General features: G+C 33.3%; 4 protein-coding genes across 17 annotated transcripts in view; 3 read left to right on the plus strand and 1 right to left on the minus strand.

Moving 5' to 3' along the window:
- The window catches only part of LOC145333092 (uncharacterized), a 32,303-nt gene extending 31,708 nt beyond the window's left edge, over positions 1–595 (plus strand). Inside the window, exons 13-14 of one of the 3 annotated variants that reach the window (XR_013884451.1) lie at positions 1–265; positions 468–595. Coding sequence is in view for 1 of the 3 variants with exons in the window: in XM_080178251.1 (XP_080034377.1) it covers positions 1–150 (150 nt within the window). In the remaining 2 variants the exon portion in view is untranslated. The other 2 variants (XR_013884450.1, XM_080178251.1) reach the window with 2 other exon arrangements.
- GCS2alpha (glucosidase 2 subunit alpha) overlaps positions 1–24,390 on the minus strand; it is a 220,187-nt gene that overhangs the window by 68,940 nt on the left and 126,857 nt on the right. The window lies entirely within an intron of this gene.
- Positions 543–23,865, plus strand: LOC145333090 (uncharacterized). The gene is made up of 18 exons (XM_080178247.1): positions 543–686; positions 1,926–1,971; positions 2,187–2,278; positions 2,603–2,664; positions 3,013–3,065; positions 3,521–3,578; positions 3,839–3,894; positions 4,589–4,732; positions 5,505–5,686; positions 6,128–6,242; positions 6,744–6,828; positions 8,637–8,703; positions 9,982–10,048; positions 18,670–18,787; positions 20,843–20,949; positions 21,405–21,465; positions 22,008–22,078; positions 22,622–23,865. The coding sequence occupies exons 1-18, from the start codon at positions 595–597 to the stop codon at positions 22,943–22,945; spliced, it is 1,800 nt and encodes a 599-aa protein (XP_080034373.1). The 5' UTR covers positions 543–594; the 3' UTR covers positions 22,946–23,865.
- Positions 23,865–24,390, plus strand: part of LOC145333091 (uncharacterized) — a 13,259-nt gene continuing 12,733 nt past the window's right edge. For all 3 annotated transcript variants that reach the window (XM_080178248.1, XM_080178249.1, XM_080178250.1), the window contains exon 1: positions 23,865–24,015. In XM_080178248.1, the coding sequence (XP_080034374.1) occupies positions 23,921–24,015 (95 nt within the window). In that variant the 5' untranslated portion in view covers positions 23,865–23,920. The remainder of the gene's footprint in view (positions 24,016–24,390) is intronic.

Raw genomic sequence — 24,390 nt, forward strand, 5'->3', positions numbered from 1 at the left:
ATAAGCCACGAGGGACAACGATTTTACTGTGATTTATGCTCATACAATGCAACCACTAAGGATATTGTGAGAAGACACAAGAAAAAGAAACATCCAGATGTCTCGGAAACTCAGACTCAACAAATAGTAATTTCAAACAAGTTATTCTAATTATATTTTGATTAAGTTTAATTTAGTAAAATTTGCAGTATTGAATTATTTTTAGCATTGTTTCTTGTTTATTGAAGAACATTAATTGTCCCTTTTACACAAAGTTCATTGTTGAGTACTGATAACCCTACCCCTCTCCTTAATTTAGGAGTAATTTTTAAATTGTTTGTTTATTACATTAGTTAATGTTAGCTTAGGTTATATTGAGTACTGGTAGCCCCGTAGGGTTAAATCACCACAGGTAAACTCTACGAATGTTTGTGACCTCACGAATGAGTTTTAATTTATTTTAAAAATAAGGGCGGTTTTTTTTCCAGTTATAGGGTTTATCAACGCTCAACAATAACATACACTTTGTTTGGAAGCATCTAGTAATTTATAAATAATACCATTTCTCAATGTTCTCATAAAGGCTGTTTGAATAATGATTTCAGAGACACAAAAATGTTGATACGAAAAGATCTGCCTCGCATAGACAACCTGGAAAGTCCTGATGCCATACTCGTCTGCAAGGATGGAACTATCATGGTACACAGGTACAATTTTATACTGTCATTTACAGGGATATAAAGGGATAAGACAATGGCCAATAAATTCAATGATACAATGTTATACTTTGTGATTTAAAGGGATCTTAAGGGATAAGACAATGGTCGTTAAATTTAAGTACATCCTCAATGATGATAAATTATATTACCCCTTCTGTAGATTATAATAAGTGGTTGAAACGTTTTGACACGTAACTTAATAAACCAATAAGAACTGAATAAAGTCGCGAAAGTTGTTAAGCCAACGAATATGAAATGGTTATTGTAAAACTCCGGGGACTAGTGTAATAAACAGCACAATGTCCCCTCCCCAACTGGTGATTTAGGGGAAGTTTTTAAAAAGTGAAGTTGCCATAATTGTTCATGAGGTTTTAAGAAACATGGTACACTGCACCAGGGAGTAAGGGAGGGGACAATGGGCAATTAATTCAATATAAGAGTTATCAAAGAAAGGACATGAAATCCAGTTTAATCCAATAAATTTGTAGGAAATTATAAAGGGATTGTTAATTGAATAATAGATTTCCATAGCGTCATGTAAAGTGAAATCACAACTTGTTTTTTATGAAATATATTGAGGTTGTTTGGTGTGATTTTTATATTAAAAGATTATTGGACCCAGCCAGCTGCTAGCAAGAATATGACTGCCCCTTTTTATTCTGTTTATTTCCCTTGCCCCACCTCCCTTCTCCCTTCTCCCCGTCTGCTACATTCCAAACTAACACAACGAGTGTTTATTTCCCTTCCCCCATCTTCCCTTATCCCTTCTCCCCGTCTGCAATATTCAAAACATACATAACAAGTAGCGGCATTTCATGCGCAAGTCCCCAAACTCAGTCAGAAACTGCTAAATTCTTGCACATTCCCTTTAAGCCAGTCCCCAAAGTCTGAGACTCCTAAAAATTGAATATTCGATCCATTGTCCCCTCCCTTACTCCCTGACACTGCACAGTGTACAAATAAATAGGACTTTCCCTTAAATTTCCTGTTGTGCACTTAAACCCCTCTATGCCAAAAAGGCACTTCAAGGAAATATTTTGCTTATGTAACAGATATACTTATTACGAAACTAAAGAAACCATTCTTTGCAAGAATGGTATTAAAATGGGTCCAATGTTGAGGACTATCATTTTTAAACAGGATTAATTCAAGTGGAGGAAACTTATACATCATAACTAAAATGTTTTTCAATTTGTCTTTTCTAACATAATTTATGTTTATTTTCAGGGTTGTCCTAGCAGCAACTAGCACTTGGCTAAAACAAATTTTACAGGTTAGAAAATTAGGTATTTATCGCATCGTATTATAGACAGCAGATATTAACATGAAAAATTTTAATATTAACACCAGTTTTGTAAGCCCCGACCACCACAACCATTTGAGGCGAAGACCAAAGAAGCTTGAGGCTAAGCCAATAGTGTTCAATATAGCTTATTTTTTTCTGTAGTTAGATATCAGCTTACTATTATTTCTACTTTTTTTTATTAGATTTCTCACATAGATGAAGAAAATACCATGATTCATATGAAAGATTTTTCTGTATCAGAACTTCAACCCACACTAAACTTTTTCTATGGAAAGTAAGTAGTTTTCTTTTCTTATAGTCCATTAGTACCTACTAAATAAAGCTTTTTTAATAATTGGGAGAGGGGTGGGAGGTTAAAATTATCAACTGGGTGTGATTCCACTTTTTTTTTGGGGGGGGGGGGGGCTAATGACAGAAAATATTGCATTACTCTTTGCAAAATAGTTAGTCTTCGTAAAAACTTACACGAGGGGGGGGGGTGCTCTCTAGGTTTTGTAAAAAAAATAATTAGAACCCTTAACTTATAAAAAGTATAGTGCCATCTTGTACATCCAATATTGCTAGAATTTAATTATATTAGTGAAATCATTTGTTTTAGAAGTGATAGCTTGAAGAAAAACTTAATACTCAGAGACCTAAAGTTTGATATTTTTGATCCAAAGGAATATGTTTATTTTTTTAATAGTTCTAAGATATGCTTTAATTTAAGGTTTAAAAAGGTTGGCTTTAACTTGAATAGCATACATAAAGAATTTAGATATATTTGGATAACTCTTTTTTGAATTGACTTTTCTGCTTTTATTTATACTAGCTACTGGATTATAAAGATCTTAAGAAGGAAGGGCCAAAGAAAAGCTTAAAACCATCTTGAGACCTATGTTAAGATCCCATAATATGTACCTAGATCTCAATCTGTTGAGTGGTAAATGCGATCCAAATAGTTAAACAAAAACCTTACTTCTTTATATGGATAGTAGGATTTTATGAAATAAACATTTAAATACCTACAGATTCAAATTGAAAGAGAATCATCAGAATCTAAAAATGACATCATAATTAAGGTAAATAAGATAAGACTAAAAAAGAATTGATTATAAATATTGAGATTTTGAAAGAGTAGCTTCAATTCTGTTATTAAAACACCAGATTTTTGTATCTTTTGTTTACGAAATCTAGCAAAATGAGTAGAGGATCTTTAAACATAAAATAAGGCAATAAATTTAGGGATCTAAAGGGATAAGTCAATGGCCGATAAATTTATACACAAAATTACTTCTTCTGTAAATTCAAATAAGTGGTTGAAACGTATGGACACTCAACAAAATGAACAAACCAATCAAAATTTAATGTAAAGCCTCAAAGTTGTTAAGTAACTTTTAGGAATCGTGTAATGAACAGCCTAATGTCCCCTCCCTCCCTGCAATAAATCTCTTACTTGATCTTGACAAACCACCTTCAATAATCTTTGTATGGAATGAAATTCTATAATTGTTAGTATATGCCTCCAATTTTTTAGGATGAAATCAAGAAGGAGAATGATCCAGAATTTATGTTTGATCTCATAGAATATTATGGTAAGATTATAATTCACTTTTTTTATTGGGCTCTATAGTCTGCAGCTAACCAATCTTATGTCTTAAATTCAGTTAAAAGTTACCCCTTCTGTAAATTAAAATTAATTAAAAGTTTAGACACTGATATTTTGTACTAACCAATCAGTTTAATCGAAGTCTCCAAATCTTTCTTATGACCACTTAACATTTAATCTATAACTCATTTGGTCATTATTGACTTGTTGTTCTTTGCTATGAAAATTTTGGAATCCATATTTTAGGGGGCACCGAGGCGACACCTAAGAAAACCCAGCGGAAAGCCTTAGAAACCCGACAGGTTAGCTATAGTTTAATGGAGTTAATATCCGTACTTAAAATATACTTATTATTAACCAGTCATTAAATGCTCTCAAATATTCTTTGTTTTAATTTAATTCACTTTTGCTGAGTGAATATAAACTAGGTATGATAAGGAAATGTCAATAAAAATATGTTTTATGTGCATTTATCTTATTTAACCGGTGTTTTCCCTAAAAATGCTTATCGAGCACTGACCCCATCCACCTTATTTTTTAATTAAAATTAATGTATTAGAGGTGTTAAATTATTAAATGAAAAAAAATCCCCACCTTATTTTCAATTTATTTCAAGATAAGAGGGGGCCGGGAAAAGAGTTCTATTTTCATCTAGGCACTTTTAGGGAAATTTCTGTATCCTCCTATTATATAAAGTAGTAAGCGTTTTTTGTCTGTCCCGAAGGATCTCGCTAACCGCTGAACCGATATTGTTCTCCTTTACAGTGAAGCTTCTTATAGGTCCTGGGAAGGTTTTAAACTATTTGGGGAGGGTGTCTTCACCCCCCACCCACCCCCCAAAAAAAAATATTTTTTACTCTTTTGAAACTCAAATTTAAAATTCTAAGTGTCCCTAGAGGCTTCTAGGGGCGTAGCCGCTAGTTAAATATATAACTATTGTAAGCTTGTTTTGCTTCAGTAACTTATAGTCATGGTTGTTATTAGTTTTCTTTGCAGGTAGATGCTGAGCCTCTAGATGGTAATGAGGAAGATTTTGATGGTGATGACCTTCTGGAGGATGGCGGTGAACTTGTGGAGGATGGGGGTGAACCCATTCTTGAACAAGATGAAGATTATGTTCCCCTTGCTAAAGAAATTAAGGTAGTGTTAGATTTAGAAGCCTGCGATATTCAAAGTTTAAGTAACAGGATGTGTGTTTGTCTGTGTGTTTGTATGTTTGTACCGAAGGATCTCGCTAACCGCTGAACCGATTGGGTTCTCCTTAACAGGGTAGCTTCTCATAGGTCCCGGGAAGGCTTATAACTATTTTCTTGGGGGGTGGGACACCCCCAACCCCCCCCAAAAAATGAAAAATTCCCTCCCCCCCCCAAAAAAAATTTCGAATTATTTTAACTAAAATTAAAAATGAGGGGGCCGGGGGTGTCACCCCCCCCCCCCCTAAAAAAAATATTAAATTCGACTCTCTCCATCTCAAGTGCCCCTAGAGGCCTCTAGGGGCGTAGCCGCTAGTACTTAAATATTGCACCAGATTTTTGACTAATCTAATAAATTGGTAAATCTAGCTGGCTAATGTAATGATAGCAACTATTCACTCTTTTTACCCAATCCAACTTCCCCCTATTAGATGAACATACTGACTAATAGATCATGACCATTGGCTTTGGTAGAAACTAAAATTAATAACTAAACTTCCACGTATATTTCTGGGAGAGATGGCTAATAAATAAAACTTTTTATCCTAAATTAATAGGGTTTGTATTTTAACGATTTTTTTTTGCATGTTATTGAACGTCAAAAGCAAATAAACAATACAATCCCTCTAATAACAATAAGTCCTGAAACTTTACTTACGGGTAAAAAGTTTTTCTTGGATTCCCAAATCTTAAATTTATTACCTATTATCATAATTCAGGTAAAAAGGAAAAGAGGACGGCCCAAGAAAGGAACAGCACCAAAGTCCGCAGAAGAACCTTCAGTTCCCAAGGTTAAGAAAAAGCGTGGAAGAAAAAAGAAAATTGTTATTGAGGATGAAAATGATGATCCGTCCTTCTGCGGGGAATGCGGGAAACATTTTCTCACAAAGGATAATCTTAGCAGGAAAGCATACATACATACAAAGATTTAGGGACTGTGATTCAGCAAATTAATTGCGTTTGAAATATTTTTGTGGTGTAATATTGGCATAAAACTTACTTTGTGTTGTAACTAAAGGAAAATGTGTAAAAGGGAGGTAAAAGAAGGCAGTGGGTCATGGGACAGTTTCACTTAGAATTGTTTAATATAATACTTATCCCTTGTCCCTGAGAAAGTTTGAATATTTATCCTTATTTCGAAATTAATTAAAATTATGAGTGGTAAAATTCGTTTGTTAGATTATTACTCTAGGCCTAATTAGGTTAGGTTATATTGGGTACTGGGTAGCCCCGTGGAGTTAGAGGCCGGTAACCGCAGGTATAAGCCCATAGCGTAAAGGCTACACTCTACAATATCAATCTCCTGGTTTAATATTATCAATAACAAGTATGTGTTAATGCACAGGCATATGAAATACGTGCATGGTAGCTCAGATGAGAAATATAATTGTGAAGAGTGCTCCTACTCCACAACTAGGAGATATCATCTCAAAGAACACAAGGCCAGAATGCACCAGGTATAACTATGTCAAGGAAAGGGCTATGGCACTTGGGAAAAAACAAAATATTTATATTGTAAAATGGATAGGTATATTTAGTAGTTTGAAATAAAAGAAATAATTAACATATTTGCGCCAAAAATAAAATAATTCATAAAATTTAGATACTGATTAAATATTGGATAGAAATTAGTAAGATTGGCTGTTTCCCTTAAAGTGCTTAGTCAAGCATAGAACCTCCTCTCCTATATATTTCTTATTAAATTGAACATAAGGGAGAGGGGGATATTTTTCTACTATTTTTTAACACCCTTGCTGGGGTTATAACATTGCAGGGCCCATACCTAATACCAGTACCCAACCTAACCTAACCTGACCCATAGTAATAAACAAACAAACAAAAAACTTCCATCCCGCCTTAATTTCAATTTTAAAAAAATAAGGGGAGAGATTTCTTTGCTGTGTACGCTAGGCACTTTGAGGGAAAAACACAAATAAATTTGATGTATTTTCTAACAGGGAGTAACCTACCCATGTGACCAATGTGAATATCAGTCTGGATCTAAACATCACCTCAAGTTTCATATCAAAACTAAACATGAAGGTTAAAAGCTTTTGTTTATTAGTAAAACTATACTCTACAACTAGAAATTCCCCCTTCCCCCCCCCCCCACTCTTTAACCTTCTCTTTATATAATAGCTATCGGCTACGCTCCTTCAAGCCTATAGGGGCACTTTTGGTAGTGGAGGGTTTAATTCGTCCCTTCCCTACATTTTTTATTTAAGTTTCTTAAAGAAAAAGTTTTAAAAAATGTAGGGGGGAAGAGATGTGGTTGTACCCTCCCCCAAAATAGATATAATATACAGGGCGTTTAAAAAAAAACTGCGTTTTCCGGTTTTGGGAAACAACCAGTAGGAGTATGAAAAAAAATAATTATATATTCTTATTCTCTATAAAAATACGGATTAATAAAAGGTGTTTATTGATTACTCTAAAAACAACGGCGCATTTTAGAGTTGATTAATTCTAAAAAGCATGAATGATAATTTTTTCGGTCAGTTTTTAAGGCTTTTTATATTGTTTTATAAAAAAATACTATTCCTATCTGTCTAAAATGATAAACAAACATATTTTATTTTCATTTCAATTTTTATTCAACTTTTTTACAGGTTTACTGAAACATAAAACGCATTTTTTTATCATAGACAATTCCGGTCAACTTTAAAACCTCCGCCCACTTTTGGCATCTAATTGAACGAACTACTTAACTGACATTTATAATCCACCCCTCCCCCCTTCAAATACGGATCAAATGTTTTATATTTACGGTCAAACCATAAATCTCAAGTGCATACATCAACATTTAAGATATTAATTTGTAGGTTGCACTTTTAAGTAAATAAAACAAACTGCTGTAACTTTTTTGTTTTTAAAGATAACTTCTTGGGATAAAAAGTATTTTAATTTTTATGTTATAATCTAAAATACTATAAAGAGTTAGTCACCTAAAGTTTGTTCAACCAAGAAAAACGAGAAATATTGCAATTTGTAAGTATCTAAAAAGCGTTTTTCAGAGAAAAAAAAGGGAAATAATGACAAAAAATTAAACATGCACTTTCATTTAACCATTTACCATATTATTAATGGGATTTTAAAACTTTTTTCTCAAAAATTTACAAGTTATTTCAATCAAAGTGATATATCAAATTTAACATCAAGCATTTTTCTCCTACATGTACCTATCAGAAAAGCCGTATTTTTAGAGATATTAAAAAACACCTTAAGCAAATCTGGTGTACATTTATACATAGAATATGGACCTATAATCATTTTTTTCATACTCCTACTGGTTGTTTCCCAAAAAAAAACGGAAAACGCAGTTTTTTTTTAAACGCCCTGTATACCTTCCCAGGACCTATGAGAAGCTTATCGGTACAGACTGACAGACAAAGATCCTGTTACTCTTATGAAAGGATGGCAACCAAATGATACTTTAACATCATCATACACGCTTATAAAGTCAAAAACACATGCATTTAAAATAAAAAGAAGTTAGAATGATTTTATTTTAATTTGTATGTTTCTGATTTTAAAAACTCTGAACCAATTTTATTCGACTTGGAAATAGAATTAATTTTCCTGTATGGCAATAAAACCGATTAATATAGCTGGATTGAAACCGGTTTTCAGCCATACTAAAAAATTATGTATACCATCGTACTACAGACAATTTTCCACGAATATTAAAATAAAAATAAAAGAATTAATACCAGTTTTGTTAGCCCTAAGCTTCAGCAACCTGGAGCTAACAAATCTGGTTTTAATCTCATAATTTTTCATTTTAAGATCAGTTGAAAGCTGTCTATAATACTATGCGATAAATATCTATTAACCAATTTAATTTAATTTAGGTTACCGACTGAACTGTGACCAATGTGATTTTACCTGTATAGACCATTCCACACTCAGATTACACAAGTAAGTATTATAATAGATTTTTGTTTGTGTGTGATTTTACCTGTATAGACCACTCCACACTCAGATTACACAAGAAAGTATTATATTATAATAGATGTTTGTTTGTGTGTGATTTTACCTGTATAGACCACTCCACACTCAGATTACACAAGTAAGTATTATAATAGATTTTTGTTTGTGTGTGATTTTACCTGTATAGACCACTCCACACTCAGATTACACAAGAAAGTATTATATTATAATAGATGTTTGTTTGTGTGTGATTTTACCTGTATAGACCACTCCACACTCAGATTACACAAGTAAGTATTATATTATAATAGATTTTTGTTTGTGTGTGATTTTACCTGTATAGACCACTCCACACTCAGATTACACAAGTAAGTATTATATTATAATAGATGTTTGTTTGTGTGTGATTTTACCTGTATAGATCATTCCACACTCAGATTACACAAGTAATATTATTGAGTTTTTCACTAAACGAATGGGACTTATTGTTAAACAAGGATTACAATATCCATAAAAGCAAAGCAGCGAAACTGTAGGACAAACGGACATTAACACTTCTTTAGTGTCAGAACTGAATAATCAGAATATAAATGTATAAGAGTCGAAGCAAAATTGTAAGTAAATTTGTTGAAAAACTGCTTAATACAGGACATACTTACATATTTAGGACCTAATTATAGAGTTGCTTCGCTTATAACATTATACTTTGTTGTCCCAGGAATCAATATACCAAAAATCAGATCAACCGGATCACATAAAAATTTGTTGTTAAAAAAGTAAAAAAATCAACATGTTTAAAATGGACGCACGGAAATTCTGGTAATGATTATAGAGTTGTTACGCTTTCTAAATCGTACCTAACTACTAAAGGAATCACCATGCAAAATTGAAATCGATAGGACAATTATAACATGCCTAAATTAACGAAAAAAGCTATCCGTTACGGACGGACGTACGAAAGGAAAGACCCTAATTATAGAAAAGCTTCGCTTTTAAAAAGAACGTACTAGTCTAATTTTAAGTTCACTGTCCCCCTTCTTCCCTAGGAATAAGTAAAAGTTAGTAACAATGAAATGTAATGCACATAACTAGAGTGACAAACAAACTGACCAACAAAGTGGACTTGCAGAGTAGCTTTAAAAAAATTAGGTTGATAGAACAAAGACACATGTAAAACACTCGAGCATTACAGACAGACAGGGTAGCTAAGTTAGTTATTAAGGTAGCTTAACTAATCTTTTAATTCATTCATTATTCTGTTTTCAGACAAGGAGTTCATGAAAATATCAAATATCCATGTAAAGAATGCAGCTATGTTGGAAACAAACCAAAGGTCACAATTTTTTTTTATAAAATACCAGAGGGTTCTTTTTTGGGTCCCAGGACAAAAGTCAGATTTTATACTTATTCTAATCTATTCTAAAACATCTTATAGTTTTTTACATGCCTAACCCATGCGGGGGGCTTATTTGTATATTCATCTTAACCTAACCTGTATAGAAATACTTAATTAACTTAATATTTTAATATTAGACACTCTTGCGTTTGTTCACTCTGACGTTTGTTACTCCTGCGTTTATCCTAGACCCCTTTTTTGAAAAGGAGGATGTGCTTAAGGACCATTTGGGCAGGGGGGGGGGGGTTTACTCGAGAACCCTTAGAGCTAGAGGGAGCTAATTTTGGATTTAAGCTTCTATGGGGCCAAAGTTACTTTTAAAATTATCGTCGACCCCTCACCCCCCCCAAAAAATTTTTTTTTTTTTTGGGGGGGGGGGGTAAAAATTTTTTTTATTGCATTTCTCACCGAATTAGGCAATTTGGAATCATTTGAGACCATGTTATTTTTTTCAAAAAATTTTCGCCTTACAAGCAACCCTGCTTTTTTTTTCAAATTTTTTTCAAATTCTCGTTTATGAAGGTATATCTTAAATACAGTATGCTACTCTCTTAGTTTTAAAGATAATTGGATGAAATCTTTTTGATTATGTCACTAATTACCCCAAGTTTTGGTATCTTTAAAAAAAACGGCGGCGGAACCGCCGCTTTCGCCGTCCGCCGCCGTTTTCCGCCGCCACCAAAAAAGAAATTTTTTATTGCATTTCTCGCCGAATTAGGCAATTTGGAATCATTTGAGACCATGTTATTTTTTCAAAAATTTTTCCCCTAACAAGCAACCCTGCGGGGGGGACTTTTCATTTTTTTCGAATTCTCGTTTATGAAGGTATATCTTAAATACAGTATGCTACTCTCTTAGTTTTAGAGATAATTGGATGAAATCTTTTGGGCTGGGTCACTAAGGGGGGGGGGGGGGGAAGTTTGTACAGTTATAGGAAATGAAATTCAGTATAAAAATTTGGGAGGGCCGTGTGGGCTTGTTTTTATAGTTATCAACCTAATTCTTTTTGTGGGCTCTCTTATATGACTGGATGTACACATAAAACTTTGAAAATTGAATTTTGGCACTTTCCTTCTTGGGGCTTGTGGAGCACAAAAACTCCCCAAACGCTAAAAATATGAGTTCTGAGCTTATTTTTAAAGATATCAACCTGATTTTTTTTAAATAATACTTTTTTAACATAACTGAATCAACGAACCATTACAGATTTCATTTTGGGACTTTCCTTCTAGGGGCTTGTGGAGCAAAAGACCCCCAAAAACTAAAAATATGCGTTCTGAGCTTATTTTTAAAGATATCAACCTGATTTTTTTAAAAATGATACTTTTTTAACTTAACTGAATCAACAAACCATTACAGATTTCATTTTTGGACTTTCCTTCTAGGGGCTTGTGGAGCAAAAGACCCCCAAAAACACTAAAAATATACGTTCTGAGCTTATTCTAAAGATACCAACCTGATTTTTTAAAAATAATACTTTTTTAACATAACTGAATCAACGAACCATTACAGATTTCATTTTGGGACATCACTTTCCTTCTAGGGGCTTGTGGAGCAAAAGACCCCCAAAAACACTAAAAATATGAGTTCTGAGCTTATTTTTAAAGATATCAACCTGATTTTTTTAAGGAAACTTTTTGAACATAACCAAACTAGGGAACCATTACAGATTTCATTTTGGGACTTTCCTTCTAGGGACTTTTGGAGCAAAAGAACCACAAAACACTAAAAATATTAGTTCTGAGCTTATTTTTAAAGACATAATAAAGAGATAATTGGATGAAATCTTTTGGGCTGGGTCACTAAGGGGGGGGGAAGTTTGTACAGTTATAGGATATGAAATTCAGTATAAAAGTTTGGGAGGGCTGTGTGGGCTTGTTTTTATAGTTATCAACCTAATTCTTTTTGTAGGCTCTCTTATATGACTGGATGTACACATAAAACTTTGAAAATTGAATTTCGGCACTTTCCTTCTTGGGGCTTGTGGAGCACAAAAACCCCCCAAACTGTACAATGTATAGGATATGAAATTCAGTATAAAAGTTTGGGAGGGCTGTGTGGGCTTGTTTTTATAGTTATCAACCTAATTCTTTTTGTAGGCTCTCTTATATGACTGGATGTACACATAAAACTTTGAAAATTGAATTTCGGCACTTTCCTTCTTGGGGCTTGTGGAGCACAAAAACCCCCCAAACTGTACAATGTATAGGATATGAAATTCAGTATAAAAGTTTGGGAGGGCTGTGTGGGCTTGTTTTTATAGTTATCAACCCAATTCTTTTTGTAGGCTCTCTTATATGACTGGATGTACAAATAAAACTTTGAAAATTGAATTTCGGCACTTTCCTTCTAGGGGCTTGTGGAGCAAAAGACCCCCAAAAACACTAAAAATATGAGTTCTGAGCTCATTTTTAAAGATATCAACCTGATTTTTTTAAGGAAACTTTTTAAACATAACCAAACTAGGGAACCATTACAGATTTCATTTTGGGACTTTCCTTCTAGGGGCTTTTGGAGCAAAAGAACCACAAAACACTAAAAATATTAGTTCTGAGCTTATTTTTAAAGACATCAACCTGATTTTTTAAAACAATACTTCTTTAACATAACCAAACTAGGAAACCATTACAGATTTCATTTTCGGACTTTCCTTCTAGGGTCTACTGGAGCAAAAGACCCCCAAAACACTAAAAATATTGGGACTTTCCTTCTAGGGGCTTGTGGAGCAAAAGAACCACAAAACACTAAATTATTAGTTCTGACCTTATTTTTAAAGATATCAACCTGATTTTTTTAAGAACACTTTTTTAACATAACCGAACTTGGTAACTTTTACAGATTTCATTTAGGGACTATCCTTCCAGAAGCTAGTGGGGCAAAAGACCTCCAAAAAGTATTATGTTAAAAAAGTATTATTTTTAAAAAAAATCAGGTTGATATATTTAAAAATAAGCTTAGAACTCATACTTCTAGTGTTTTTGGGGGTCTTTTGCTCCACAAATCACAAGAATAAAAGTCCCAAAATGAAATCTGTAATGGTTCGTTGATTCGGTTATGTTAAAAAGTATTATTTTAAAAAAATCAGGTTGATATCTTTAAAAATAAGCTCAAAACTCATATTTTTAGTGTTTTTGAGGGTCTTTTGCTCCACTAGACCCTTAAAAGAAAGTCCGAAATGAAATCTGTAATGGTTCCTTAATTCAGGTATGTTAAGAAAGTTTTCTTTAAAAAAAATCAGGTTGACATCTTTAAAATTAGCTCAGAACTCATATTTTTAGTGGTTTAAGGGTCGTTTGCTCCACAAGCCCCTAGAAGGAAAGTCCCAAAATGAAATCTGTAATGGTTTGTTGATTCGGTTATGTTAAAAAAGTATTATTAAAAAAATCAGGTTGATATCTTTAAAAATAAGCTTAGATCTCTTATTTTAAGTTTTTGGGGGGTTTTTGTGCTCCACAAGCCCCAAGAAGGAAAGTGCTGAAATTCAATTTTCAAAGTTTTATGTGTACATCCAGTCATATAAGAGAGCCTACAAAAAGAATTAGGTTGATAACTATAAAAACAAGCCCACACAGCCCTCCCAAACTTTTATACTGAATTTCATGTCCTATACATTGTACAGTTATAGGATATGAAATTCAGTATAAAAGTTTGGGAGGGCTGTGTGGGCTTGTTTTTATAGTTATCAACCTAATTCTTTTTGTAGGCTCTCTTATATGACTGGATGTACACATAAAACTTTGAAAATTGAATTTCGGCACTTTCCTTCTTGGGGCTTGTGGAGCACAAAAACCCCCCAAACTGTACAATGTATAGGATATGAAATTCAGTATAAAAGTTTGGGAGGGCTGTGTGGGCTTGTTTTTATAGTTATCAACCTAATTCTTTTTGTAGGCTCTCTTATATGACAGGATGTACACATAAAACTTTGAAAATTGAATTTCGGCACTTTCCTTCTTGGGGCTTGTGGAGCACAAAAACCCCCCAAACTGTACAATGTATAGGATATGAAATTCTTTTTGTAGGCTCTCTTATATGACAGGATGTACACATAAAACTTTGAAAATTGAATTTCGGCACTTTCCTTCTTGGAGCTTGTGGAGCACAAAAACCCCCCAAACTGTACAATGTATAGGATATGAAATTCAGTATAAAAGTTTGGGAGGGCTGTGTGGGCTTGTTTTTATAGTTATCAACCTAATTCTTTTTGTAGGCTCTCTTATATGACTGGATGTACACATAAAACTTTGAAAATTGAATTTCGGCACTTTCCTTCTTGGGGCTTGTGGAGCACAAAAACCCCCCAAAAACTTAAAATAAGAGATCTAAGCTTATTTTTAAAGATATCAACCTGATTTTTTTAATAATACTTTTTTAACATAACCGAATCAACAAACCATTACAGATTTCATTTTGGGACTTTCCTTCTAGGGGCTTGTGGAGCAAACGACCCTTAAACCACTAAAAATATGAGTTCTGAGCTAATTTTAAAGATGTCAACCTGATTTTTTTTAAAGAAAACTTTCTTAACATACCTGAATTAAGGAACCATTACAGATTTCATTTCGGACTTTCCTTTAAGGGTCTAGTGGAGCAAAAGACCCCCAAAAACACTAAAAATATGAGTTTTGAGCTTATTTTTAAAGATATCAACCTGATTTTTTTTAAATAATACTTTTTTAACATAACCGAATCAACGAACCATTACAGATTTCATTCCAGTAGACCCTAGAAGGAAAGTCCGAAAATGAAATCTGTAATGGTTTCCTAGTTTGGTTATGTTAAAGAAGTATTGTTTTAAAAAATCAGGTTGATGTCTTTAAAAATAAGCTCAGAACTAATATTTTTAGTGTTTTGTGGTTCTTTTGCTCCAAAAGCCCCTAGAAGGAAAGTCCCAAAATGAAATCTGTAATGGTTCCCTAGTTTGGTTATGTTTAAAAAGTTTCCTTAAAAAAATCAGGTTGATATCTTTAAAAATAAGCTTAGAACTCATATTTTTAGTGTTTTTGGGGGTCTTTTGCTCCACAAGCCCCTAGAAGGAAAGTGCCAAAATTCAATTTTCAAAGTTTTATGTGTACATCCAGTCATATAAGAGAGCCTACAAAAAGAATTAGGTTGATAACTATAAAAACAAGCCCACACAGCCCTCCCAAACTTTTATACTGAATTTCATATCCTATACATTGTACAGTTTGGGGGGTTTTTGTGCTCCACAAGCCCCAAGAAGGAAAGTGCCGAAATTCAATTTTCAAAGTTTTATGTGTACATCCAGTCATAAAAGAGAGCCTACAAAAAGAAATAGGTTGATAACTATAAAAACAAGCCCACACAGCCCTCCCAAACTTTTATACTGAATTTCATATCCTATACATTGTACAGTTTGGGGGGTTTTTGTGCTCCACAAGCCCCAAGAAGGAAAGTGCCGAAATTCAATTTTCAAAGTTTTATGTGTACATCCAGTCATATAAGAGAGCCTACAAAAAGAATTAGGTTGATAACTATAAAAACAAGCCCACACAGCCCTCCCAAACTTTTATGCTGAATTTCATATCCTATACATTGTACAGTTATAGGATATGAAATTCAGTATAAAAGTTTGGGAGGGCTGTGTGGGCTTGTTTTTATAGTTATCAACCTAATTCTTTTTGTAGGCTCTCTTATATGACTGGATGTACACATAAAACTTTGAAAATTGAATTTCAGCACTTTCCTTCTTGGGGCTTGTGGAGCACAAAAACCCCCCAAAAACTTAAAGTAAGAGATCTAAGCTTATTTTTAAAGATATCAACCTGATTTTTTTAATAATACTTTTTTAACATAACCGAATCAACAAACCATTACAGATTTCATTTTGGGACTTTCCTTCTAGGGGCTTGTGGAGCAAACGACCCTTAAACCACTAAAAATATGAGTTCTGAGCTAATTTTAAAGATGTCAACCTGATTTTTTTTAAAGAAAACTTTCTTAACATACCTGAATTAAGGAACCATTACAGATTTCATTTCGGACTTTCCTTTAAGGGTCTAGTGGAGCAAAAGACCCCCAAAAACACTAAAAATATGAGTTTTGAGCTTATTTTTAAAGATATCAACCTGATTTTTTTTAAATAATACTTTTTAACATAACCGAATCAACGAACCATTACAGATTTCATTTTGGGACTTTTATTCTTGTGATTTGTGGAGCAAAAGACCCCCAAAAACACTAAAAGTATGAGTTCTAAGCTTATTTTTAAATATATCAACCTGATTTTTTAAAAAATAATAATTTTTTAACATAATACTTTTTGGAGGTCTTTTGCCCCACTAGCTTCTGGAAGGATAGTCCCTAAATGAAATCTGTAAAAGTTACCAAGTTCGGTTATGTTAAAAAAGTGTTCTTAAAAAAATCAGGTTGATATCTTTAAAAATAAGGTCAGAACTAATATTTTAGTGTTTTGTGGTTCTTTTGCTCCACAAGCCCCTAGAAGGAAAGTCCCAATATTTTTAGTGTTTTGGGGGTCTTTTGCTCCAGTAGACCCTAGAAGGAAAGTACGAAAATGAAATCTGTAATGGTTTCCTAGTTTGGTTATGTTAAAGAAGTATTGTTTTAAAAAATCAGGTTGATGTCTTTAAAAATAAGCTCAGAACTAATATTTTTAGTGTTTTGTGGTTCTTTTGCTCCAAAAGCCCCTAGAAGGAAAGTCCCAAAATGAAATCTGTAATGGTTCCCTAGTTTGGTTATGTTTAAAAAGTTTCCTTAAAAAAATCAGGTTGATATCTTTAAAAATAAGCTCAGAACTCATATTTTTAGTGTTTTTGGGGGTCTTTTGCTCCACAAGCCCCTAGAAGGAAAGTGATGTCCCAAAATGAAATCTGTAATGGTTCGTTGATTCAGTTATGTTAAAAAAGTATTATTTTTAAAAAATCAGGTTGGTATCTTTAGAATAAGCTCAGAACGTATATTTTTAGTGTTCTTGGGGGTCTTTTGCTCCACAAGCCCCTAGAAGGAAAGTCCCAAAATGAAATCTGTAATGGTTCATTGATTCAGTTAAGTTTAAAAAGTATCATTTTTAAAAAATCAGGTTGATATCTTTAAAAATAAGCTCAGAACGCATATTTTTAGTTTTTGGGGGTCTTTTGCTCCACAAGCCCCTAGAAGAAAAGTCCCAAAATGAAATCTGTAATGGTTCGTTGATTCAGTTATGTTAAAAAAGTATTATTTAAAAAAAATCAGGTTGATATCTTTAAAAATAAGCTCAGAACTCATATTTTTAGCGTTTGGGGAGTTTTTGTGCTCCACAAGCCCCAAGAAGGAAAGTGCCAAAATTCAATTTTCAAAGTTTTATGTGTACATCCAGTCATATAAGAGAGCCTGCAAAAAGAATTAGGTTGATAACTATAAAAACAAGCCCACACGGCCCTCCCAAACTTTTATACTGAATTTCATTTCCTATAACTGTACAAACTCCCCCCCCCCCCCCTTAGTGACCCAGCCCAAAAGATTTCATCCAATTATCATCCAATTATCTCTAAAACTAAGAGAGTAGCATACTGTATTTAAGATATACCTTCATAAACGAGAATTTGAAAAAAATGACTAAGTCCCCCCCGCAGGGTTGCTTGTTAGGGGAAAAATTTTTTAAAAAATAACATGGTCTCAAATGATTCCAAATTGCCTAATTCGGCGAGAAATGCAATAAAAAATTTCTTTTTTGGTGGCGGCGGAAAACGGCGGCGGACGGCGGGAGCGGCGGTTCCGCCGCCGTTTTTTTAAAGATACCAAAACTTGGGGTAATTAGTGACACAATCAAAAAGATTTCATCCAATTATCTTTAAAACTAAGAGAGTAGCATACTGTATTTAAGATATACCTTCATAAACGAGAATTTGAAAAAAATGACTAAGTCCCCCCGCAGGGTTGCTTGTAAGGCGAAATTTTTTTGAAAAAAATAACATGGTCTCAAATGATTCCAAATTGCCTAATTCGGCGAGAAATGCAATAAAAAAAATTTTTACCCCCCCCCCCAAAAAAAAAAATTTTTTTTTGGGGGGGGTGGGGGGTCGACGATAATTTTAAAAGTAACTTTGGCCCCATAGAAGCTTAAATCCAAAATTAGCTCCCTCTAGCTCTAAGGGTTCTCGAGTAAACCCCCCCCCCCTGCCCAAATGGTCCTTAAGCACATCCTCCTTTACACAAGTTACTAAAATGGCACCAAAAAATCATATGACGTATCGTAATTTTACAGGAAATTTACACAACTAACTCTAAAATGAGCGCCAAAAAAAATCTTATGACGTATCACAAATATTGGAAATATACAAAAGCTAATAAAATACAAAAAATCATATGACGTATCAGGATTGTTGGTTACTAGAATGGCGCCAAAAAATCATATGACTTGTCAGGAATATAAGAAAGTTAATAAAATGGCGCTAAAAATCATAGGTATGACTATCAGGAATATTGGAAATTTACTCAAGTTACTACAAAAGCTTAAAAAAGCATATAACGTATAAATTTTAAAGGAAATTTACAGAAGTACTTAAATGGCGCCAAAAAATCAGCTGATTTTGTTCTAGGATTTGTACCACCACAACAAGAACTGCCACGAGGAGAAACAGGTGCTTTGTGACGAATGTGATATGGCCTTTGCCAAAGTTTCTTGCCTCAAAGAACATAAGCTTATCCAACATCAAGGTATTCTATTCAAGGATAGGTCAATACAAGATTAAATATTTTTCCCTCCAATTTTTACACGGTGAAATTCTTGGTATGAAAGTATAATATTTGGAGAAAATTAGTTTATCTTACATTGACCTTTCAATAAAAAACCTTTTAAAAATTTGTTAATAAACTTTATTTAAAGAAAACCTAATTTTAGTGAATTATACAGCAGATGTTCAGTTGCCATAAAAAAGAGAGATAAGAAAAAGAATGATTATATAAGAAAATTACGAAGTCTTTAAAGAGGACTATCCACGTACAAGAGCAAGTGATTCTAAGCATCTTCCAGCCTTGACCCATTGTATTTTTTTTAGTAAATATACTAGGTTTATGTTTAATATTTGCTTTATCGACTAAAAATTTAGGTTTCACCATGGTTTTATATGAAAAAAAACTTTGAAATGTTAAGCATTGTTTGGTGCAATATCGTCGAATGTTTTAATGAGTTCAAACTGTTGTTGAAAAGCTTTGACACAAAAGTATATTATTATGATTAAAAATGTATATTTAGAAAAAGGGTTGGTAACTTGTAAACAGTTTAATTAATGTACTTTTGCAATTTACAACATTTGATGCTTTTCTGCAGTGTTATTCTATTTTGTCCTTTTGAACTCAACAAAGCATTTGATGATATTGCTTTAAAAATTGATTTACATTTCAAAGTTTTTTTCATATAAAACCATGGTGAAACCTAACTTTTTACCCGATAAAGCAAATATTAAACATAAACCTAGTATATTCACTAAAAAAATACCATGGGTCAATGCTGGAAGATGCTTAGAATCACTTGCTCTGGTTCGTGGATAATCCTCTTTTATTATATAACTCTTTTGTAGCTAGAATGGCTGACTAATGGTCCCAATAAGTTGTATACTGGATGCACAGTGCGTATGAAGGTGCTTTGACTTTTGTGTCAGAACCTAAATTGGGACATAGTGCATTTCATTACCCTAGGTTTGGTAACTTCATTTCACTTTTCAATAAAATCTTAAATGCAGCGGTTTTTGAGAAAATTAGATTTGAAAATTTCAAGTTCAATTTTCATCCGCTAGGAGTTACCGCATAATCATGACAAGAAAAGCAAAGATTATTTATTTAAAATTTTGAATAAGTTTGCGTTGATAAAGGGGGAGGTCATTTTCTAGTAAATTCCGTAAAAGTGTGTAAAGGTGTGTGTGTTATAAGGCCTAAAAATAGTAGTAGAACGATAAGGTGCTCCCTATTGTTCTATTCAATAGGGAATACAAATATATAGAGCACCTTATCGTTCTACTACTATTTTTAGGCCTTATAACACACACACCTTTACGGAATTTACTAGAAAATGACCTCCCCCTTTCTTCATAAAATCACTCCTGAAGTGAGTTGATTCATGGCCATTTTTATCAATTGCTTTGCTAAGGTCACATAAATTCAGCCTTAATTAATCATATATAGAGAGGTCTTATAAAAGACATTATAAAAATAAAGTTGTTCAAAATTTTAAATGAATAATCTTTGCTTTTCTTGTCATGATTATGCGGTAACTCCTAGTGGATGTAAATTGAACTTGAAATTTTCAAATCTAATTTTCTCAAAAACCGCTGCATTTAAGATTTTATTGAAAAGTGAAATGAAGTTACCTAACCTAGTGTAATGAAATGCACTATGTCCCAATTTAGGTTCTAACACAAAAGTCAAATCACCTTCGAACGCACTGTGGTTGCTTTATAATATAGAAGTATAGGACTTCACAAACAAAAATTAGCTTTCATTTCCTTCCGTAGTTTTACAGAAATGGATATATTGACGGGGGAAAATTTGTCGTCAATTTAGCTTGTTAAAATGCACCTAATTTATTGGTCACTTCATCCAGTAGGACGGCAGGGGATGGGGGTACTGATATTTTAGCCAGCTGCGTGCATCACTTCATCAGAGAGCAGGAAAATCTGGTGCAACATCAAGTAATAATATTTCGATTTTTACAGTTGGATGATTTAATGAAATATAGAGTAGCTTTGCTAAGTTAAAACTTTCTTTTATTTTCAGGTGTAAGATTTCAATGTGAATTTTGTGATTACACAACGAAGGCAAGATCGAGCTTACGAGATCACAGGAGGGTCAAACATCTCGGCATCAGGATGCAATGTGATCAGGCAAGTATTGTACCATAGATGTATAAGTATAGATGTGTAACCCAGATAATTACATGGTTCCAGTGGTGGGGACCTTTTTCGTCTGTTAGAAATTGTTTACTGCTCTTTTTGTAGCGACTTGGCTGTGTTAACATATCAGATTCTATTCAGACCCAATTGAAAGTCGGCACAGGGTCCTCACTGCGTGATTATAGAGTTATTTAACAACTGCCCCCTGTAATCTTTTCATAAATATTATAAACAGTCACGAATATGTTCGTTAGTGGCGAATCTAGAAAGAGTAAATCTGGTACTTAAATTTTTGTTTGGTTTTAAAACTTTGGCAATTAAAATCAAATCTTGATTAGTAACTGATCAACTCTAAGTGTCTAAGCTTTTCATCTAATAATTTTGATCCACAGAAGGGTTTATTATGTTTATTATAATTGGAGATGTATAAACTCTATGCATTATAGTGTGGTTATACAGCCGGAAGTCAATCTCATCTCAAGAGTCACAAAGAAAGAAAACACGACGGTAAGAATTTCAAGACCTTCGTTTGGTAGTATGGCAAGGAGTCGCGTTTGTCTTTTATCAAAGTGCCTAGTCGATCACAGAAAGATAGTGTGGGGGGCGGGGTCAGTGCTCGATAGGCTCTCTAAGAGAAAGACCCAACAAAATATAATGAATCTAGAATCTACGTGGATATTATGCCAGGTTCTTATTCGATAATTGTTAGTCATTATTAAAAGCGAAGCTTTTCTATAATTAGAGTCGGTCAGCATGTCCGTACGGATTGCTTTTTTCGTTAATTTAGGCATGTTAGGATTGTAATATGGATTTCAAACTTTGCATGATGATTCCTGTAGTAGTTAAGTACAATTTAGAAAGCGTAGTAACTCTTTAATCGTTACCAGAATGTCCGTACGTCCATTTTAAACTTGTTAATTTTTGACTTTTTAACAACTAGTTTTTATGTGATATAATTATTCGATTTATCTGATTTTTGGAATACTGATTCCTTGGACAACAAAGTACAATGTTACCGAAGCATCTCTATAATCAAGTTTTACATTTAGGGGTTAGAAAGTTTTGTGATCTATGTGATTATTCAACCTTTGTAGCCAGCAGCCTAATTAAGCACAAAAAGGTAAGAAGTTTTATTAAGGGGAATTTGATAGCAGTAAGGCTACTCTATAATTAAACAAGGGTGACAACATCTTGATCTATAAAATCTGAAGGAAGGACAAACGAACAATAACTCTTGTTGAGTGTTAGAACATTGTCTTTAATCATGAATCATACAAAAAGTTGTTGCAAAATGGTTAAAATCAGCCTGTTTTAAATGGACGTATGGACTTTCTGATAACGATTATATACTTTCCTACATCCTACCTTACTATTATAGGAATCATCATTTTAGATAACAACGCTTTCAAAAAGTATTGTGATTTAACAGTTAGAAATTTATCTATAACTTTAATATTGTTTTATCATTTTATGACACACGATCAACAGTTCAATAGCGAAAAGAGCACATGAAGAGCTGCATTTTTTTTATGTAAAACCTATTTTTTTGATTTTATAGTTATTTTTGAAATAGTTCAATGCTATTTTATTCATTTATAATAATTGCAGAAGGCTGATGTGTTATAGGATCATAAAATTAAATAAGAATACCTACTTGTTTCAGATAACCCACGAGGGACAGAGGTTTTTCTGTGACTACTGTTACTACAGCGCGACCACAAAAATGATTGTAAAAAAACACAAGCTCAAAAAACATCCAGACGAAATGGCCGCCGAAATTGAGCGTGAAAAGACAGGCATCGCGGTAAACGGCGGCGGCGACGGGACTCAAGACCAGCGGGGGCAGGATTTGAAAAATGCGACGGCTCTGATCCCGCCGATAGGGCCGGCGGCGGCTGGTATCGCTCAAATGCCGACAGGAGTGGTGGGACCTCTAGTGGACAGCAATGGAGAGTTCATCAATCGGGGATTTTATTTTCCAAAATAAATTTTTTCCTCATAAATGTACATATATGGCACGTTAAGCAAAACTATTTTATCTAACTTTTCAAATAATATCATTATTTCCTTTGAAAAAAAAAAATATTTTTCTGTACAGGGATCAAAAAGGATTAGACATGGCGTTCATAAATTGGTGGTCAACCCGGCCCTGATGATGATACACAAATTTACTCCTTCTGTAGATTACAATTACTGGTTGAAAGGTTTCGACGCTTACCTAACCAACAAATCAAAATTCAATAAAAGTCCCCAAAGTTATTGATCCAACGAATAAGAAAACGGTATTATAAAACTTTAGAGACTAGTGTAATAAACAGCCCATTGTCTCCTCCCTCCCTGATTTCTGCTTCTGATTATACAATTGGATAATGCTACCAAAATAGAAATTGCTATGTATAATATTTGAAAGGAAATGCTAATTTGAACGGCGGAAAAGTAAAATTCAAATAGATTGCTTTATTTGCCATAAATACGAGTTTTACATTTTTGGATTTAAAATTATCTGAAATAGTCTCAAATGCTATCTGAGTCAAGCTTAATTTACACGAGAATGTATTGTGATATGTATGTATGTTATCAATTGAAAGTCAAAATTGTATAGGTATAAATTGTGATTGTAGATTCTTATATAAAATTATATTGTTTTTTTTTATGATTTTTTAGAAAGTGATTTTGCTTCAAAATAAAAACATTTTACCTCTAACTTTTCTGTCGTTACAAAATATAAATGGTCCTTATTGTTAACAAATATGTAATTGATAGACGTCCCTGATTACTTTAGACAATGGGAAAATTTTGAGGTAAGATAGTTTTTCTTGAGATGAAATATCACTTATTGGTCTTTTGTAACATAGAACCAGTGTATGAGCCTTAAAAAATCTATCAATTTTTTATAATTTCTTTCAGGTGTCTTAAACAGTTTTAAATTAAGGTTGTTCAGTAATTTTCTTGTTGTATAAAAATGTTATTTGAACGGAAAGAAAAAGTTAATTTAACAGATTATAGTTCCCCTGATGTTGTTATTAAATGTTCTGACACAGATGTTTTTACGCACAGGTATTCTATTCATTGTATAAAAGTAACAGGATGTCTGTGTATCTGGTCTTTAACCACTAGGTAGACATGATTTTCCTTTACATGGAATTTTTCCTTAACTTTTTTTGTAAGTATAAAATTAAAATTGAAAGTTAAGGATTGTCCTTTTTAGTGAATTTTCTTATAGGTTCAGAAAATTTTCATAACAATTTTGAAGGAATGCACCATCTATTTTAGAAGTTTCACCCCAAGAAAAGAATGACCCCCTCCCCCTTTAAAAACTAAACTAAATTTGAAAGTTAAGGTTCGAATTCTTATCCCCCCCCCCTTTCACCATAAAGCTGCTATTATATAATGAAATAGCCGGATGTATGTCAGCCTGTGAGTCAGTCACTG

Source organism: Acartia tonsa, chromosome 12 (assembly GCF_053477335.1).
Source record: "Acartia tonsa isolate MP-2025a chromosome 12, ASM5347733v1, whole genome shotgun sequence".
Lineage (NCBI taxonomy): Eukaryota > Metazoa > Arthropoda > Copepoda > Calanoida > Acartiidae > Acartia > Acartia tonsa.